The following is a 21,950-nucleotide window of genomic DNA, read 5'->3' as shown; positions in this document are numbered from 1 at the left end:
ACTGTCCAGCTGAAAGCACTCATGTTATGAAGGAAAACTACATATGATCTTTAAATCTATTATTTTAAAATATTTTTGGTCACTTTAATGTACGCTTTAGGTTCAGGCATTATTCGGGGGGGGGTTGTTTCCAAATAATGAAATAAAGTACTGATTATAAACAACTGAGCTGATAACACTTGCCCACCAGCTGGGGTGTCCATCTAGAGGGGAAAAGGTGTGAGGGTGGACATAATGTTATTGATTCCAAGTCCTCAAGGAGAGAGAGGCTGTGTACTCTCTAAAGTAAGGAATGTCAGAGGAGAATATCTTTCATTAAAAGGACTGCAGGGAACAAACAGTCAAACAAAGAAGCAACAACAGTAGCAAGAAAATGACAAAACCCAAGTCCCACTTTATTTCCAGTTTCCGGTGGCTTCAGGAAGGGACAAAGTAAAAGCCTGTTTTCAGGGAACAACGTTCTAAAACCAGGCCTGCAGAAATCACCCAATCTTGTCACTCCAAGCAGCTGCATGTGTTTGGGGAAGTAAGTTTGTAACATTGTGCACCTTTTAAAACTGCAGTTGAGTACTAAATAATGGAGTAGTTTTGTTCGTAAGCAATATTTATTTTTCATGAAGATAGGAGGCATATTACATTTGTTATAGAAAACGCTACAAGACGAAAAAGCTGCATGTTACTGATATGACACAAAACATGAAAAATTCTACTTACAAAGATGCTCTGCCCTATAAAAACATATTGAACAGAAGGCATTATTCCAGGTGAGTGAGCCATGCAGAAATGAGGATTTATTAGGATTTATTTTGAAATGTAATTTGTACGGTGAGCTTTTTATCCCTTTGATGGCAGTGAAACAGATTTATTGGCTACATGTTAGAAGTGCAATAGATAACAGATAACCAAGGGAGAAGTTTTAATAAAACATTCAGGAAAGAAAAAAAGAGGTGAGTGAATATGCCTGCTTACATTTCAGCTAATAAATAAAAAGTACAAATGGGGCTTTAACTGAAAATCATCCTGGTTATTGCAACCTGGAAGGTTTATTGAAAACTGGGTAGAACACTCTAATTCTTCATACTTACAGCTGAACAAGCTAGAGTGATATAACACAAATTTGGGTTTTGGTACAGGAAGGCTATGTTTTCATAGGAAACTTCGAAGAGGCATGAAGGGGAAGAGTGGTTCCTGATTACTAGAGGGTCTGCCTCAGCTATTTCTGATTGTGTTCTGGGATTTTGGGAAACTCAGCAATAGAGTATTTATTTTTACCAGTCATCCCCTGAGCTAAAAACACTGGACACTTTCAGGGAATTTTTGAAGGAACATCTTCAATAAGCATTGGCCTTTCAAAGAGCTGAGCAGAAATGAGCTCCTAAGGATAGTTGAGAACTTGGTCCTGAAAGCACCATGCTCAGAAATCCAAGTATATTTAGGCCGCTCCTCTGACACTGAGACTTAATGAGCCCCAGTCACATAGCCCTCACTCAACTTGGCTGTAGTCAGTAGGACCCTGGTCTCAGGGAAGAAACTGGCTCTCCTATTTTCTTTCAAGGTGAGGAGAAAATTGTCATTCTCTCTGAGCAGCCCCTGATCTATCTTGATTTCAGTGTCACTCTCTTAAGAGACTTGCTTTGGAGAATGATGAATCACTTCTTATGCCTGGAGTCAGTCTCTGAGGTCTTAACAGACATCAAGGAGCCAAGGAGGAAAAATTACTCTAAGTACCAATAATAATCCCTAGTGCAAAGACTGCTTCCTAGTGTAGAGCAGGGCCGAACTTGTGCACCCACAATTTACAGTGTGGCTTCTTAGAATAAGCTCCATAGATTTGGAAAGAACCAGAGACCCCAGATCTAATTTCACTTAGTTCAGAAACAGGAATTCATCTGAATTGAATGGTGAGTACATGATTAGGAATCTACATCAATAAAACTGGGTTGTTTTAATACACAAAAGCTTCTAGGCTATAAATAGTCCACAATGGCTTGCCAAATATAAAATGCCATTGTAAATCCATGTCTGTATATCAAAGAAACAGAAACACAATAGGAAGATACATAAAATTAACTGGCATAATTTGGAGAGTATGTATCCATTATTAAATATGGATCCCATTCAAATATTCCATCTGATTCCCAGTTATGTTACTATTTCAATGCTCACTTTTTTGACTTTCAACTGCCCACATTTTTCAATGAATACTATTTTGAAAGGCTCATGCAGAGTCCTCATGCCATTCTCCAAAGGAGTTACTTCCATGGAGAGGTTTTTGAAAAGAAACAATTCTGCTATAGCTTATAAATTCTCTCTCATAGGATTATAATAATAAACACTGTGAGAATTTTTTAGCGATAGGTGTTAATGAATTTGCATGTGTCAGCAAGACACATAAAAAGAAGCCTTAATGGCTTTATTTCTAAAGCACCTATATTATTATGACATGCTTTTGGAGACAGATATAATTATTGTCTATATAGCCAAGTATGTAGTACATCTCGTGAGAAAAATGGTTAGGAATGTGCTTTTCCCAGAAACCATATTTTTTCTTTTTTTATAATTAAGATATATGCATAAGAAAATCTCATTTATTGGTTTTTAATATACAGGGTGCTTTCTTTAAAAGAGCAAGATCCAAAATTGTTTTGTGATTCAAAACTTAAAAATAAACAAATTCATCTTCCAAATCTTCCAAAGACATGTTCCATGTATTTACTATGTCCCTTATTTTGTCAGATTTTAAGGGTCTAGGTAATTAAACCATATGTAAGCTCTGGTGTACCTGGTTATATATACTGAATAAACCATATGATCTATTTACACAGAGACATGGATATATATACATATATATCCCCAGACACTATTATTAAATGCAATCCTATATTCTTGGATATAGAGATTGATTACACCTTTCTACTTCTCATGGCACTAACAAAGCTAGGTTGAAACTCAGCAACCACTTGTATTCATTGCTTTGCAGGCTAATAGTAAGTTCGGTTGCTGGCGGGAAAGGGGTCTCTTACCACACCCTTCTTAAAATAAAGGTTCTTTCATGCTTAATGTAAGTATGTGCACATTCTTTTATCGAGGTGGTCTTGAGCTGCAGATACAGTCGCACCGCTCATGGTGATCCAACTGGATGTCAACGAGACCCATGTGCTTCGCTCTGCCCCTCCTCTTGAAATGGCCAGGCTCAAACTTTAACACCTAGGACAAAAAGCATTTCCTGTTAGAAAGTGCCTGGGGTATAACTCAACTACATACCACTTATTCTCTTTATGACAACTGGTTCTTAAGTCTTTGAGGATCCAATGAAAGCTATGTGCTCGCTCTTAGATTGCACACATGTAAATATTTTGCAGACAATCACCAACTCCTTAAAGTAATGGAGTTCACTGATCATAGAGTAATGCCTCCTGCATTACCTACCTGCAGTACCAAGATGACTTCAGGTGTCTGAGCAGGTATTTACTGAGAGCTTTCTAAGGGCCTGCTTTCTGCCAAGTGCTGTCCCAAATATTGCTTTGTGCCAAGTGCTGTCCCAAATAGTATCATGAAGATTCTTCTGACCAAAGCATGTGTTATGGATAAATATAATACTGAGCATATTATTATCTCTTTAGACAGGACGATGAATAAAGTCATGAACATAATATGCTGGTATGGCTAAATGTTTGGTTGATGTAAAACCAAATGTAATTAAATGTAATTTTTTGAATTATTAAGTTTAAATAGGCGTTAACTCTTCTTCCCTAGTGTGGCCTTCACTGAAGTCAATGTTTGCCATCATATGCACAAATACTGGTTTTCTATACACTCCACAGTCAGTTTAACTGCTTCCTGTTTTATATTCTGAAGCTCTTGTTAGCCTTTATTTTTGATTTTGTTCTACTTTCCCTTTTAGACTTTAAACTCTGCATGATACCACATGTTACATGTATTATGTAGCATTTTACAGTTTTCAAAGAATTGCACAGATGCACTATTTCGTTTGCCCTCAGACAAACCTTGTCACACATTAGAGAAGGTATCTTTATTCACAATTTATAGGCAGAGGAACTGAGATTCCAAAGGAGGCCAAGTGCCAGAGTCTTCTGGAAACCTGGAGCTGGGAGCTGGGCTTTTGTCCTCTAGGCTTCTAGCACACTCGACCCCAAGGACTCAACACCTCTCCAACGTGGTTACGATTTCCTTTTGTGTCTCAAAGCTGTGTCAGGCAAACATGTGAACTGAAATGGGGACCCGATGCTTGGTATATGTTGGTCCTAGATGAAGATTAGATGCTTTCAAGGCTGTATAACTTTTCATGGCATTCCCACAATTTTTTACTATGGATTGTCTTCCCAGCAATTTTCTCATCCTCACATTACCTGTTTCAAGTCATAAACAAACCAAAACCATCTACTAGGACACTAGGCCTAGAGTTCTCAGTCCTAATGTGTCCCCTTTACTTTAGCATTTAGCCCTGTTGTTCCATAAGGGTTCTGTGGGACGGGTCATTTGTTCAATGTTCAGTAAAGCTAAGGAGCCTGGACTCTGCTAACACAGAGTGAAATACCGAGTCCCATTTGTAGAAGAGCTTCAAAAGAATATTGTGAATACAAAACTGGGGTGGGTTGGGTGGGAAGGAATGCCCCAGAAGAGTTCATCAGGGAGGCATAAAGACTCAAAGCTACTTGATTGTAGTAAAGCTAGTCCAGATGCCAGTTTTGATAGCTAATTATCTTTTTACCTGCAGTTCTACTGCACTTACACTATGTATCACACAAGTTCACATGACGTATGATGCTTTCTCTCTATTAATTGTATTACAAGTGCATTGAGGACAAGGATAGCAAAAACAACCACTAACATTATTGAGTTTTTACTAGATGCCACACACTGTTGTGACTTTGCAAGTATTAAATGTTTTGGATGTCACTGCAATACTATGAGATAGGTACTTTTCTAATTTTGTTCCCAGATAAGGAAAGAGAGAGATTAAGGTTACAGAGCCAGTGACTGGTGTAACCAGTATTTGACTCCATGTGGCCTAACTAGTGTCCTTACCTGGAAATTGAAATTTTGTTTGTGCAGGTCATCAGCATGTTGGGAACATAGTAGCTGCTAAAGAATGTACCTGGGTGAACGTGGTGGGTGATGCTGCCAGTGCAGAAGTATGGGAACGTATGTTCACGGTGTCTCCTCCCTGCATCTCCTCTACCCCAACCTCCAACAAACAGACGGGGCAAAACAAAACAAGCCAAGAAATAAAGCAGAGGCCAAAATGAAGTGACCTATGCTTTGCATCATTTTTAAGCCTTTCACAATTGTGAAATAAAATTTCAAGTATCCAGAACAGAATGACAATGACAATTGCCTTTCCCTGCTCCCATGTTCTCTCCTGCTGGATCTCTAAAGAAAATAAAAGCTGTTGTGTCTCTGTTAAAAAAAAAAAGTAACCAAAGCAATGGATGAAGAGTATATTGCATTTTGGGGTATTAAATACCCTGCCCATGACAGATATGAAAGCCCTACTGTACCATATTTGGTCAAAATGCCTTGGAAGGGGTTAAGGGTTGGGTTCCTACAACTTTGCCAAGAATTTCTCTAATATTAGTCACTGTTGTCCAGCCTATAAACCAGATTTGGGAGTTGGAATATTCAGGGTAAGAAAATGATTCCTAAGAAGCTGAGCATATGATAAATATTCTCTGTTTAAAAGAGACCATTATCAAAGCCTAATATGTTGCCATGACTGATATCTATAAAATCAGTGCTCTGTTGATTTGCTTCCTCTTTTGATGACAAATGAAAGTGTGTGCTTTGGGATGAGAGCAGAGTCTGGCCAGTTTTTCTAACTGGTCTCCTGATTGTTCAGGGATTTTCCCTGTGTTTTATATTAAGCCATGTGAGCACAGTATATATGTGTTTTGCTGATAAGAGGAGAAAAATGAATTGGCAGACACTTTTCCAGACAAGACAGGAAAGCATTGTTTGAACAAAATGGAAATTGGACCTCTTTACTGGCTGATCACAGCACTGATGTTCAAAGCTTTCAGACCATGTAATAGTCTTAGGTTCAGGTATACAGCAAAGCAAAGCTGATTTGAGAGAGCATGAAAAGTTAAAAGAAAATTGAAAAGCTTTTATCTGAGAAAGCAAACTGTCTATGGGTTATCTGGTCACCTTTAAAGGAAAGGAACCATTGAATTAATTACAGCTGCCACAGGACACTCACTAATAGGTACCATCACAAAATGCTTTCCTATTTTCTGAGCTTTGATTTGCAGCTGCAAGCACACACACTGAAATAAAAATCCACAGAGGAGCAGTCAGCCATTTCTTATCACCTATGGGTGAAAATGGCAATCTTGGCCCTTCTCCACCATCTGAAAAACCACATGAAGCCAAGGAAAGTTGATTTTTACTAAATGGAGAATGACTGAGCCAGATGGCAGCTTTCATACCACTACACAAAATCAAAGATGCTCAGTTTGCAAATTACCATAACACAAAAGATATTTAACTACGGTTACTTGCCTTGTTGCCGATCAACCACTAAATGAATCATTGCCATAAAGCTATTACACTAATAAAACAATACTAGGCAGAAAAGTTATCTGCCAAGTTGAGTTCTTGTTTACTGGGAATATTAAAAAGGTTGTTAAGGCCTTGTAACAGTTCTCAAATTAATGGCTGACATCGGAACACAAGTACATATTTCAGGACAGATGCATTGTATAAACCTGAATCATTAAAAGCTTATTTAAGGTTCTACCCAACTCCTAAAGCAGGTAGCATTCAGTACACATAGTTCCTTATCTTAAGAAAAAAAAAGCTTCATATTTTTATTTCCATTTTGACTTCTTTCATGCTTATAGACTTTATGAAAAATGTTAAGATTTTTAGGGGCTGGTAGTCAACTTTTCTGAAACCTAAAGTGACTACAAGCAAAAATATTTTGAGAAGGGATAACATATTATTTTCTACCTGGGTCATTGCTCATCTTGCAGGTGATAGTTTCAAGGGAAGCTGAGACATAGTCCTCAATAAAAAAGACACAAATAACAGTTCAGCAATGTTTTGCTGATAAGCTAAGTATGAAGGTGACCAAAGGCGGGGGTTATACTATGGGTCTATACAATGCTCATGAATTTTCAAAGTGCAATCTTGACCTCTAAAAGTAAGTGGACATTTACTTATAATTGAAATTTTCTGTGAGCACTTTGGGGTGTATTTAGCCACAGTGCTACCTTCAGAGAACTAAACAGGTAAATGATTTTGACAGCACTTTAGAGAGTTAATGACTACACGTTCAGCCCACCAATTGCAAAAAACATAATGGAAGCCTAGCTGGGCTAGGCTAGTTTCAAAGCACTGCATTAACATTGAGTATCATTCATGTCACAGATAGGTCTTTGTCTACCTGGGGAGTATCATGCCCCAAGGCAGGTTTGCTAAACTTTGGCAGGAAGGCCTAATGTGAAGCCAGAGCTCTAAGGGAAAGGATGTATGCTCTTTGTAGTACTTAGAGGGTCACTTCACCAGTGAGTCATCTGGGCCATAAGGGAGTCAGAACTGAGAAGGCCCAACCACATTCTCAGAAAGTTCCACCCACATCTGTCTAGTGCTTTACAGTCTTCAGATGCTTTCATTCTACCAGGATTCCCAAGAGATAAGTAGCACAGGTATTACTACCAAAGAGTGAATAAACTTTTTATAAGCATTCTATAAACAGTAACTGTTCTAGATCATATATTTGTTCTTTTGCATTTACTTAGCACTTCAACCACCAATCTGTTTACATTCCTAACACAATTTCAGTAAAATAAGATTTAGGGAGTAGGTGAATAGATATTGTATAATTTCAGATCTGTCTGGGAACTCAAAATTGTAGGTTATCGTGGGGAGTAAGTGAGCAAACCCGACGTCCTGGGGAGTTTTAAGTAGCTGGCCCTAGGTGGCCTCCCATGTGAGCCCATATCTTCTCTCTTAAGTTGTGTGATTTTTTTTTTTCCCTATTGTCTTGTCTCTTCTAGGAACACACAGGAAAGGCCTGAAAGAGAGTTGTCTCATGGTCTCACTCAAAGAGGGAGAAAGGGGAAGAAGCTGGGAGACTCTATATAAGCTCTAGAAATGCTGTTTCCAGAAAAAGAATAGAAAAGAGATTTTCTTGTCTTTTGTTATGGTTAGTTATAATCATAACCCCAAAACTCATTGCCTTTGCCATAGAGTAGAAACCTTTTCAAAAAAATTGCTTTCCTGTCTCTCTGGTTTCAATTTGCAATTTTACCTAAATTTGTTTCAATAATAGATGCTTAAAACATGTAAAACTTAAAAGTACCATTCTTTTAACTCAAGTCTAAAGCTCAACATTTTATTACCTCTAATTAATCTTTTGTTTCATATATATAAATATCTGCTTACATCTTTTTATTCAAACTGTAATGGGCAGCAAATTTTAATAAAAAATTCATATACTTAAAGTAAAGTTAAAATAAAAATAATCCTCTGAAGTCACTTTTTTGAGCAACAGGGATGATTCTAGATGTTGTAAATATGCCAGACACAGAGATGTGTCTAGGCTTATGCTGTTCAATATGGTAGCCCCTAGCCATGTGTAGTTATTTACATGAAATTAGTTCAAATTAAATAAAATTAAAAATTCAGTTTCTCATTTGCATTACACACATTTCAAATACCCCATAACCACATGTTGCTAGTGACTACCAGATTGGATAGTACAGATATGGAACATTCCTATCACTGCAGAAGGTTCTACCAGATAGTGCAGGTATATCAGCATTGTGACAAAATCATGAGACAAAGGACAGAGAAAATTAACTTCTATCTTTCTCTCTCTGTTGCCTCCTAAGTTTTTGGCTGTTGACTGAATGGACATACCCAGAAGACCAAAAGATAAAAAAATAAACCAGTAAGTATTAATTTAAAAGGTCACCATATTTTTAGGAAATATCCCTTCCTTATACATTATCAAGGAAAGGTAACTCAAATAATAGCATCCTCTAATTGTCTACACAATATGTTTTCTGGAACCTTCCCATTTTAAGAATCACTACAAAAAAAAAAAGAATCACTACCAAAAGTACTTTTTTATGTTCTACATATTCCAAGAAGCATAGAAAGGTTAATAGGAAAAAGGAAAAATACTTTAACAGGATACCTACAAAATTTTGAGAACAGGAAGTAATACAGATGGTAACATTTTATTGCACAGTGAAAAATGCTCAGAGCCCTACAGGAGAAGTCGCATGACCTGGGAAAAGAGCAATGATATTAACTTCCTTCTATTTATAATTTCTAATTATTGGTAATTTTATAATTATACATTTTTAATTTCTTAGATTTTATTCCTTAAATGTTGAGCTTTGAAATATCTGTAGAATCATACAGGCCTGCTTATGTGACAAGTTCTAGTCACCCCTTAAGGGTGCTCATCTCTCATGAAAACTCATTTCACATCTCATCAGTTACGACCAGGAGCTGGGGAAACCAGTTTCTCATTTCTCTGAGTTAAGAATACAGACACAGAACTAATAGAATAGAGGATAAGGATTCTTCCCTAATGAGACTGAGCTCAAGCAACCCCCATTTCTGCAAACGGAACAAGCCTCCTGCTCTTTTCCACAGGGCACTGGACAGAGTGGTCACTGTGACACATTTCAAAGATATTTTAGGAGTTTGGGGGAAGTGTGCCAGCCGTGTGTGTTCCAGTTATGCAGTTGTTGACAAAACAGGTATGCTGCTTTGTCCCTTTGTCCAGAACTCAGAAGAGTGATTTTGTACAGAGCTCAGCAGACTCCGAGAAGTAAAAATATCATGACATGTTTCAAAGATGTAATTTAGACAGCAGTTTCAAAAATATGCCAACATTTTAGACCCACTCATGTGACTGAACAAAGAGATCTAGGGCTTCCCCTTCTAGATATTAACTGTGAACAGAAATTTACAGGTAACAGCTACTGTGTACAGAGACGAGAATAGACCTAAGAAAAGGACCCTTCAGACTCCTTCAGAGTTAACTGTCTGGGAGGTGAGGGTCCTTTGGGGTGTATGTTTAACTCTGTGTTTCCACAATAAGCAATTAAAAAAAATCAAACTGCAACTTTTATTTGAGCGGAGAGTCAAGATGAAAATAAAGCATCAAAGGCCTGAACTCACATGTTTTTCCTCACAGTTAAGACAAGGTAGAGATCTTGTCACTTCCTGGCTTATTTTAACTGGAACCAAATTACTGAATTCTGCATTTGTCCTCAGGGTATGACTCAACAATACAAAATTCATGTTCTTAGACACAAAGGACAAAGTCCAATCTAGAGTTCATCAGGTCATACAAAAATAAAACACAATGAACACAGTCAACAGCATTCTCTGGAAATGAGAACAGATTTTTTTTTACTTTGAAAACTGTGGGGTGGAGTAAGAAATTCTTGTGACTAAGAAAACCAGCTCTATGCAGGTCTAAAATCGTGTGTCCCCGTCTGTCTGAGGTAAGCAGGGTTATTGTGGTCTCCAACCTCCTGCATTTCCCAAGTTGAAAATACTGCTTATGACATATCCCTTTTCATTTCGCTCAGAAATTACCTCCTAACTTATTGTTTTATTGTTTTCAGAATAACAAAATGGTTGTATAAAGTGGGAGATTTGTATTTAGGGAGCACCATCTATTCCTTTGTTTTGGTGGATACTGATGAAAAGCAACTCAAAAAATAATTCCTAACAATGGTGTTTGTTTCATGCTTTATATATATATATATATATATATATATATATAATTTTTTTTTTTTGTCTGCATGGGTCTTTGTTGCTGTGCGTGGGCTTTCTCTAGTTGAGGCGAGCGGGGGATACTCTTCGTTGCGGTGTGTGGGCTTCTCACTGCGGTGGCTTCTCTTGTTGCGGAGCACGGGCTCTAGGCATGTGGGCTCGGTAGTTGTGGCTCATGGGCTCCAGAGTGCAGGCTCAGTATTTATGGCGAACGGACTTAGTTGCTCTGTGGCATGTGGGATCTTCCCAAGCCAGGGCTTGAACCCATGTCCCCTGAATTGGCAGGTGTATTCTTAACCACTGCACCACCAGGGAAATCCTTTAGTTTATATTTTAGGCATATTTCAATAAGATGTTTCACATTTTACAAAGTGCACTTCATATGCACCATTTTATGTGATTCCCCAGAACCATCCTGTATGGGATTATCGGATATAATTTCTTAGTCCTATTTCACACACATGAAAACCGCATCTCTAAACTTTGCTGACTCACAAAATCAAGAAGTAATAGGGTTGCCGTCAATTTCAAGAGCAGTGCTAACTTCCCTTAAGTCCACTCTTTCTTTAATCTTCAATAAAGTGCTATATATTTTTTTTAAAAGAGAGCACAGTGTTACTAGTGATAAGAATATAGACTTTAGAAACAGTTGATCAGTTTAGGTCCTGGCTCTGTGAGTTACTGACCAAGTCACGCTGGTCAATCTACTGCTGGTCTCAGTTTACTCATCTATAAAAAGGGAATAAAAATAGCACTCCCCTGTCAGCATTGTGGAGAAACTGCCAAGTGAGCTAATGATTGCTTACAATGATGTCTGGTACACAGTAAAGGCTTACATGCATTCCCTACATGCATTCCCTGTTATTATCATCAAAGTTTACTGCTCTCCTTAAATTTTTGTTCCTCATATCTTTAGGTTTACTTTTGTTTATTTTTGCATAATTTCAGAGCTGATTCCTCAGAGCACTCAGTCATATTTAGGAAAAATTAGTACTTCTGGAAGAAAAATATTTCCATATTTAGAGAATGAAAAAGTCTCCAACACTGTATCTTTTCTGACAATTTATATTTTACTATCTTTACCTTGCTTCATTTTTCAATGACTTGATTGAATTAAAGTTTGGCTCTTAGCATTTTCTTAACGTAACATAGATTTGCAGTCATACACTGTAAATGAATCCCATCATATTTCTATAAGGAAGCCAAGTAAGCTCTCAAATTACTGCATCATACATTTGATCATGTATACTAACAAGACTGTAGTCAACCCACATAGTATATTATGAATAAGGGTTAGAAAAAGGAAACTCTTCTTCAGGATACACTCTCCCCAGGGCACCTAGCTTGGCAAATTTAGCTTGAGTACAATTTCCCAGTCATCCCCCTGGGAGGTGCCCCTGGGCAGTGAACAACCAACGCAATGGCCCTGTTTCCCAGCAGCCTAGAGATTACAGGACTTTTGCAGCTGAAAAGGGCTAAATGCAGCACTGCAACCAAGAAATCTGAAAACGGCATACCTCATGATACTTCTTCACAGTTTTCCCTGAATTGCATGTACAGGACTTCCAGCTGACTGTTCCACAGCCACAGTTTCCCCCACAGCGTTGCACGAGGAGGCAGCGTGGAAAGAAGACCACGTTGGTCACCTTCAGCTCCTCTCTCAAGTTGACCGAGTAATTCCTGGGAGTGCAACTGTAACGCTTGACGTCATCATTGAGCCTGTCCAGGTCAACTGTAAGAAACACAGCACCGTGTAAGCAAGTGAACAACTGCGGCATACACACTCGGTACAGATTTTTGCAAACTGGCTGGGAAGATTCTGTGAGGACAGCCTTAACTCAGGGCTTGAATCTATCCTTGGGATCTCAGTTACTACCCCAAACACCAAAGATGGAAAATCTAATTTCTCTTTTGATCCTATCTGCCCTTCAAAAAAAAAAGTCAACAATAGCAAAGAGAAAACAAAAAACTTTCAAAAACTTAGCTAAATCTATATCTTGGCTCAATTTTCCTTGCACTTTTTTAATGCAAAAAAAAAAAAAAAAAGTTCCAAGGAAAGAAAATGTAACATTCAGCAATTTAAAATAATTGTCTTTGCTTTAAAAAATGTGTGTGTGTGTATCTTCTTGATTCTAAATAACTCCTGACTGTAAGCTATTACTTAAATACAATTTGAATTATATCAGGGACACATTAGGGAGAATTACTCTAATCGATGCACGTGGCAGTGAAATTTTATAAGTAAATGTGAGGAATAAAAAGGTTTTGGCTTCATTTTAACTCTGAGGTCAACCAAAATGTCAAAGGACATGGCTTTTTGGGGGTTGTGAATATGATGGATATTTGTGCATTGGGTCCTAGATGGCAGTATAGCATACTGGTTAAGTGCTTGGGCTCTGCAGTAAAGCTACAGCTGCATTCACATCATGGCTATGCCTCCTTTTAGTTGGAAAGTCACCTGACTGCTCCAAACCTCTGCTTCTTCATCTATAAAATGTAAATAGTATAACTTTACTTATTTCACAGCAATACTTGAAATAATGATTGCAGTGTGTCTGGTACTAATTAATGCTGGTTATTTTATTCATCTTGATTCATTTTGATTTTTCCTCCAATTTTTTCCTTTAAAGTCAAATGGTTCATAATTTTAAAAAAAATTTTTTTTCAGCTCTTTCTCCTCTATTTCTCTCTTTTGGCCATTATTCTATGTAAATGATTTTCGGGGGGGGTGGTTATTGGGACTTCTATGAACTAAGAGCATCACCCTAAATTTTCAAATTTTAGTCATTAATATTTTACTTGAGTTAAATTTGTACTATTGTAGTATATAAATTACATTTTAATTTGTGGTCTCAAAATCCATCTAATCGCCCATCTATTTGGCATCCAAATCGTCTGGAGGGGTGAATGTACATGACTATCTTCTCACAAGAATGCAGTTAGAAGAAGGTCATTTGTCCCCCCCACCCACCCCCGGGTTCCACACCATTTCCGAGTGCACTTCCCTTGTCACCAGCCAGGCCACCACAGAAGGAATCCCACAAACGTTAGGCAGTTATCATCAGGCTTACTCTGGATTCTAGCCCCATTAAATGTCTTAGTCCTAAACCAAAACTGCTTGAGGAACAGTAAGGAGTGCTCTTTTGGGGTAGAGGTCAAAGGCTAAGGATGCTGTCAGTAGAATGCATCTGAAGAAACAGAAATAAAAGAAGGCACGAGTGGGTGAAGAGTCCACTTAACCCTATGAAGTCAGCTAAAAGGCTGGCCATATGGTCAATGACCCCTTGAATAAGGAATTAAATGGCAATTGGACTAATGCTCTGTCTTGAGTGCCTTTGATTCTCAAGGGCAGGGATTTTCCCCCAACTGTTATATGCTGAGCCCAGGACACTGTGGGGGCTGAATAAATGCTAAATAATTACTGTGCATAATTTATTGCTTTTTTCCCCTTCCTTTGTAAAGACATGTCATAAGTTTAGCTATAATCAAGCCAGATTTAAAGTGAATGAACTCTGTCTTGGGAAAGGAACCATTTTATTTCTGCTAAAGCCCTAAAAATAACTGCAAGCAAAGCAGAAAGGATTATGTAAATAGATTAAGAAGTGCACCAATCATCCATTACAAGTGTCACCTTGAGATAAATACTGATGCTGGCTGTGCATTACTGGGCTATGGACAGGGCTAATGCAGAGGGCCAAAGCTTTTGCTTGTGATGATGGGAATATATTTTGCCTAACACCTATTAGCAGGAAGGGGTTGTGGCATGTGGAAGGCAGAGAGGGATGGGAAGGAAGTGACAGTACTGAGTGTACTTGAGTTCGGCCAGTCCTCTGCTAGGCACATGATACATAGAACTACCTGCCGTTATTCCCCACCCTCTTTTTTTTTTCGCCCACCCTTTTGAGATGTGTATTACTCACTCAAAGTGAATACTAAGTAGGAAAACTGGGCTCGAAGTCATTCTCTCTTTTGCCTCATGGTCTCTGCCACATCAGGCAGAGTGGGGGGATGGCAGGCAACCTTAGAGCTGAAGGAGGAAGATCGACCTCCCTGGCACTGTATCAAGCTTTCCCATATGGCATTGTGCTAGGACTGGGGTGGTAAATGGCTACACCCTTATCTCCAGAATATGTCCAAGCCAAACTACAATATGATTCCCTGTGGGAATTCAGCTAACCCCCAAAGTGCTGTCAACAAATCAGGATAGGCATATATGTCTTACTCATCTTGGAACAAAACTCTTCACATTGTATAACTGTTTTACTGACTAGCACTGGTTACTTCCTTTTCCTATCTGCCATGAAAAGATTTACGATGTTGTCAGTTTTATGCATCAATTCACTGATGTGACTCAGAACTGTGACCCAGTGTGACTGCTGTAGAATCCAGCTGCCCTGCTTATCAGGGGATTGAAACCACGAAGGCACTCAATTTAGAACGAGAACTAAAAGGTTCTTCAGAGTGGATGCAAATAACTTCAAAGTGCCACGGCAGACTTTATGCAGCGGATGTTGAATTTCCAGTCAAAGAAGACTGACTAGGCAGCGCAGCAGAGCAGGGAGCTAGACAAGGGAATGAGTGGCAGTTAAGGCTTCCAGTGCTCTGGTCCGAAGGGAGGCTCTTGTGTGAGGGAGGCAGGCCAAGCAGTACAAACTCAGAGAGGGGAGCTGCCCTTTCCATTCCTGCTTCAGCCTCCACAGCAGAATATTACACAGCAACAAGGACGTTCCAAATTTCATTCAAAGTCCCATTAATTGCACCTAGCTGCCCTTATTTCACCCAGGTGTACATAATGTTATAATCCTTCTTTTGACGTCCTTTTGGATTTGAGTCTTGCCTTCTCATGGATCTTTGACATTAGTTACATCTTTGGGCTGTGTACTGACAACCTGATGGAAAGGCTGAGAAGGCTCCACTGTTGTCAGAGCCTTCCTCTGGACATGTTAATCCAATGTGGGCCACTGCCTAGAACCTCAGGGAGCACCCTTTTTTTGCAGCTCTGGCCTGAAAGTGCAGCCTGGTCACAGAGGTTCCTGGGCTGTGGTAAGAGCTCTGGGATCTGAGCACTAGGGCAGGGATGTGTAAAGCAATGGTACATTGGTGAATGCACTCACTGGTTCAGTTTCTAATCCATTCAGGCTCAGGTTTGGGAGGAAGGAGAGTCAGCCTGGTCTTTTTTATATTGACCAGATATCTATATTCCTAAGTATCAGGTAGCAAGAAAAGTTCTTCACATATACAATTGCATGAAATCCCCATAAATGCTAGGAATTACATACTATCATTACCCTTACTTTTACACTTGAGAAAATCGAGGCTCTGAGAGGGTAGGGAAAAGAACTTGTCTACAGCCACATATCTAGTCAGTGGTAGAGCCAGAGTCTGAATTCAGGCTTTTGCATTACTCTTGCACTTCTGAGCCCAGGTCTAAAGATTTGAAGGAGGTTGCAAAGAGCAGATTCTATGAGCCCTGATGGAGCTTTCTGTCTAGAGGTCTGCTCACTGTCAAATGACCTGGCTTCCTAGGTGCGTTGCTAGGCACTGACCTGTCACTTTCAAGATGTTGTCAATTACATATACCCAAGCATATACTCCTGGGCACACACATTCATCTATCGGATTGTACTGGAAATGTACACTGGGTTCTTGCAAATAAACCAGGCAACTGCACAGAATGTACTTTTTTCTTTGGTATTGAGAAGTACAATGAATTTCATATTTTTTCACCTGAAATGAGAGGACTTCTGTCAATTCATGATCTTCACTTTGTCCTCATTTCTCATTGAATTCCTTCTTGCCCTTACCTACCTGTAGTCTTTGTTATGAAAACCAATCGGACGTCCACGTAAAGAGTTGGATGGGCTGATAGCAATTTTTTTCAGGGGGCAACAAATGATAGAACCCTAGAGATTCTTTCTATAGGACAGATAAAGCCAATATTATATTTCTCATGCTTGGCAAACACAGCATAGGTGGTGATCAGCTTATGATAAAAATTTAAAAGCCTTTTCTAAATTAATCATTTCAATTTTTTTGTGAATACAAAAATTCATTGTGAAAAAAAATAATGTCCTCACACTGAGTGTAAGAAAACAGTTTTTTTTTTTTTTCCTTCCCATGCATGTTTGATTCAAGGTTTGTTTTGTTCAACAGGAGGTTGGTTTGTTTCCTTGGGTCAGTCTCTTCTGGGTGTCAAGTTTAATGGTTGGCTTTCACTGTGCTGGCCTTTCATCAGTCTATATTCTATTATGTGTGTCACCAGCCTTTTTTCTCTTTACCTTCCTGAATCTGCTAGTGTTCAGTTAAACTTCTCTATATTCTTGGAGCTAGCCAGTAATCATTTTAATACAACCAAATTAAGCCTTTACAGGCTAAAATTCTGTATGAACTCTCTTAGCAGGCACTCACTAGCAGCCTCTATATCAGTGCAGGTTTGGCAATAGAAGAGCAAGTGCTCGAAGTAGGGCCATGTCTTTTTTAAAACCATGCTTTTGTCATTCTAGTTTACCTTCTATGGCATCTCAGTCCACTATGTCATTTTAATCTTCTAAGTCAAAAGGAACATTCACCCTACATCTCCTCTGACCCCTTCACTATATACTCACCACACATTCTCTGCCTTCTATTATAGCACTTGCTTTGTAGACTTTGCTTTATCCTTTTCTTTATTTAGGTGTATCTTGTCCACTAAACCATAAGGTTCTTGAAAGCAGAGTTAATCATCTTTTTATCTCCCCTCTCCTAGTGCTTTGCTCCCAGTGGAAGGACCAAATATAGGTCATTTAAGTCCACCTCTCCTAAAACCATTTGGTTTCAACAGTTAGAAGCAGCATACTGATGAAAAAACTACAACATTTTTTAGGGCTTCCCTGGTGGCGCAGTCGTTGAGAGTCTGCCTGCCTACACAGGGGATGCGGGTTCGTGCCCCAGTCTGGGAAGATTCCACATGCTGCAGAGTGGCTGAGCCTGTGCTCCGCAATGGGAGAGGCCACAGCAGTGAGAGGCCCACATACTGCAAGAAAAAAAAAAAAGAACTACAACATTTTTTTTGTGTGTAGTCTAAGCACACATGCCATTTCAGGGTATTTGAAATAACTAATTAAATCCAATAAAAAACAACTGGAGTCATTATGGCTCCCCAAGACAAACATTTCTGATTTTTCTTAAATATCTATCTTTTGTGGGATACCCATAAACTTAAAGTTAAAATTAGAAAAAGTTCAGGCCATTCATAGACCACTAGTCAATCCAGATTTTCTTTACAAGGAATAAGTACTCAGTAACTACTATCTAAATGAATCAAACTACTGATGGTTGTTGGGTTAGAATTGAAAATCTAGGGTTCTAGAACCAGCTCTATCAAGGATGAACTGTGATGCCTGAAGATTGGCACCAAGACCCATGGGGTCTAGCAGCTGTGCCACATGGGGTAAAGGATGCCATGCAGAAGGCTGGCTCTCTGATACACTTCTCAAGGTGCTCAGGAATATGTCTTTTGCCAAATGGCGAGTAGTCCCACAATCTGTTACATAAAGTGCTTTATTATAAACTTGACTTTGATGTTACAATGCTAGATTTATGGCACTTTATGTGGGGGTGGGAGGTAAGGGGAATATATAAATAATTGTAGTATTTTTATACCAAGCAACTAGGGGATCTCAGCCTTCTTCAAGGTTCATAAATTTCCCAGGAGTCTGTTCCTCTTTATAGACATTACAACCTCACTGTGATTTTCAGATTCCCTCTTCTATAAATTAGCACATAATTGTGAAAATTGTTTCCAATTTCAACGCCAATTTGCAAGTGCAAATAAGTCTGGAAAGAACAATTATCTTATAACTTTTAATGAGGGAATATCAGGGTATTTTAAACTTAAAATCATGAATCCCATGACTTCATTTGCTGGTTTAATTTCTGAAGAATGGAAACATTTACCACTTGTATTTATAGAAATTAACCTAAATCACAGTAAAATGTTCCCACTCAAACAATTCCTAATTGTCAGGGTTTAAAAACATTCTTAAGCAATGAGCAAATGGAAATTTACTGAGCACCTACTCAAGTCTCATGGAATTCTCATAACAAACTGTTATCTTAGAGACTACTATTCCCATCTGATAGATGTGGAACCTGAGATGCAGAAGAGTTGAGTGACTTGCCTACAGTTACTGGACATATAGTAGACATTTGACAAATACTTGCTGGAAAATGAATGGGTGAGTGCAAGGATAACTGCAAGGCATTGGATTAGGCATGAAAGCAGCTGACACCATCATAAGGCAATTCTCTGAACTCTAGGGGGATGTATGAAGTACATCTATGCAATGAAAAATAAGAAAACAGGTTAGGAGATGAATAAGAATCGAGGAGATCTTTCTCTTGTCTCTCATTTACTAGACTATAAGTCTCTGAGCTTTACACATTATTGGTTCCCCCACAGCATTGACTTTGCAGCCAACACACCAAGGTTCATGTCATGGCTCTCTACTTTATAGCTGTCGCTGAACCTTTCTGGATTTGTTTCTTTTATTAGATAAAATGGGAATAACAATACTCTCTTGCCAAGAAATTCATTGAGCTTGAATGAGTTAAAAGTGTTTGAAGCAAGGTCCAGACCCTATATCTCAGTAGGTATGCCTCACATTAACCTTGAAATGAGTAAAACAGATCAATGAAGTAAGGTTAAGAACAGAATCACCTAAACCAGAAGTGGCTGAGATTCTGCAATTGGTGATCACTAAGGAAAGGAAGGTCATGTCCACCTTGATCGAAATGTCAGGAAACAATGATGATGTGATGTTTTTAGTTAAATTTCATGGGACGTAACACTCAGCACAGTCCTTTGCAAGTAAAGACACTTAACGAGCCAGATGTTCCAGCACCAGCAGTTTCTGCATGAATGTGTGCTCTAGGAAGGGTATGCTCTCTCCTTAAGTCTGTAGGCGTGGGCACTGAGCACAAGGATGCTGCAGAGGATTCCCAATGCTACACAGGTAAAAATGGGTACAGGAACTACAAGGCAAACCTATTCATCTTTAACAAGAGTGACTGCTGTGGAAAAGGCACATTTGTCCACCCAGACACTAAAAGTTACCTATGGTTTTCTACTGCAAAATGGATTTCCTAATCAATGTGCATTTGAATTATATGCCTAGATGGGAGGAATAACTTTGATGATAAGAGTGGGCTTAGGATATCCACAAAGATAGACAGCCACTATAGGAGAAAATCAGAGGCTGCAGTGGCAGTAAGAGAATAAACAACCAAAAAGGTCCTTTTCCCTGTGCTGAGATTTTCTTCAAACTTTTTATGTGTGTGCCCTCATAGACACATGTGACACTATAAATGATAATATGGTTTTTATTAATGCTTGCTGGCGAACTGAATGAGTGGGGAATCTAGTTACTTACAAATCATATGGGTTATAAAGAGCGGCTAAAATCTAAAAAATAAGCTTTAAAAAGGAAATGTCCAAAAAGCAAAAGGGTGCCAGAAATTTCTGGGTAAATATATTGTAGAAAAGTTTAGTACTTGGCAATTATTTTGTAAACTTTTAATGAGTGTACTGATTATACAGATACTTAAATATGACAATAATTGGATACTCTGTAGGAGGCTCTCCAGATTACTGATGCTTATCTAAGAGCCTTACAAGGAAGAGAGCAGGGTCCACAGAAATACCTTGGTTCTGTGCAGAGTTCTGTATTCAAGTCATAATAATAGCTAGCATTTATTGAAGGCCCACAAGGAGTTGGACACTCTGCTATTATTAATCCTCACACAACTTTGCAAAGTTGTTATAATTAGAGTCATTTTACCAAATGGAGAAAACACAGGCTCAGAGGTCTGCACATAACTCTTCAAGGCCACCATTAGTACCTGAGTTAGAATTTTATTATAAGCTTACTTGACTCCAAAGTCCATGCTCTTTCCACTATCACATTCTTTCTTTTGCTCTATTTCTATCAAGTTTATGGTAAACAGTTTTAATATTGATAAAGAAAGCTTTTACTTGGTACATACCACATGGTTCAGGAAATTTAGTGAAGCTAACCCTTATTCAACACAAGAAATTAGAAAAAGAAATCCTTTTGATTTAATGTCTGTAGTACCTCTGTTTGTTTAATTTACCGATAGATAGTTACAGAAGGATATCTCAAGAGTGACTTATCTGATTCATCACTAGCGTCAGCCAAGGGCTTTCTGCAAATTCTCACCCAGATATCAAATAGGCAGAGAGAGAAAGTTGTAAGCATTCAATTTACTGTGACTTTAGGTCATTTCTAAAATATGTTCATATCTTAATGCACTCTGAAATTATTTCCTACATTCTAAATCATTTTTAAATTACTTTTATGGGCAACTTCTACCAAATATTCACAAAAAAAGAACATTTATAAAAAAAAAACATGTTAAACAACGGATACCATGAGGTGTATCTGCTTAAATTTTTAACTGTACAGTATTATTAACCATGAGCACAGTGTTGTACAGCAGACCTTTAGCAATTTTTCATCTTGCATGACTGAAACTTTATACCGATTGAATGACATATCCAGAGCAAGATGTGGCTCTTTCTAGTTAGTAGGACAAAGAAAGAGCAATAAATGACTAAGTTAAAATTAAAAGATATTTATATCTAAGGGAATTTGGAACCAATTCAAACATTTTATATGAAACATGTTTATTTCATTTACTCATCAGCTTCTTATGCTAGTTATTTACCAATAAATAGTTTTCAAATTAAAGAATCAAGTGTTTTAGGTGTTACAGCAAAATAATGTCATGTAAGAAATCACAAATTGATATTAGATCCTGGGAAATGGGTTGGTAACTGTCCCAGAGTTACAACATCTAAGCATTTAGAGTCTATGAAAATCATATATTTCAAACTCCATCATTTGGACTCAATTTAATATCAATATGTTTGCTTCACTCAATATTAAATTACTGATTTTTTAAAGAAGAATGTACATCAAATTTGGCCCCTGCATCAAAAAATGGAGACTTGCTCAACATTAAAAATACAAATAACCCAATCAAAAAATGGGCAGAAGACCTAAATAGACATTTCTCCAAAGAAGACATACAGATGGCCAAGAGGCACATGAAAAGCTGCTCAACATCATTAGTTATTAGAGAAATGCAAATCAAAACTACAATGAGGTATCACCTCACACTGG

The 21,950-nt window shown here is 38.3% G+C and overlaps 1 protein-coding gene across 2 annotated transcripts in view; it reads right to left on the bottom strand.

Annotated features, from left to right (window-relative positions):
* Positions 1-586: 586 nt before the first annotated feature.
* Positions 587-21,950, bottom strand: part of PDGFD (platelet derived growth factor D) — a 229,870-nt gene continuing 208,506 nt past the window's right edge. For both annotated transcript variants that reach the window (XM_059068284.2, XM_059068285.2), the window contains exons 6-7: positions 12,285-12,499; positions 587-3,207 (exon numbers count right to left, since the gene is read on the bottom strand). In XM_059068284.2, the coding sequence (XP_058924267.1) occupies positions 3,082-3,207; positions 12,285-12,499 (341 nt within the window). In that variant the 3' untranslated portion in view covers positions 587-3,081. The remainder of the gene's footprint in view (positions 3,208-12,284; positions 12,500-21,950) is intronic.

This window comes from Kogia breviceps, chromosome 7 (assembly GCF_026419965.1).
Source record: "Kogia breviceps isolate mKogBre1 chromosome 7, mKogBre1 haplotype 1, whole genome shotgun sequence".
NCBI classification, from domain to species: Eukaryota; Metazoa; Chordata; class Mammalia; order Artiodactyla; family Physeteridae; genus Kogia; species Kogia breviceps.
This window is presented reverse-complemented; position numbering and strand designations above follow the sequence as displayed.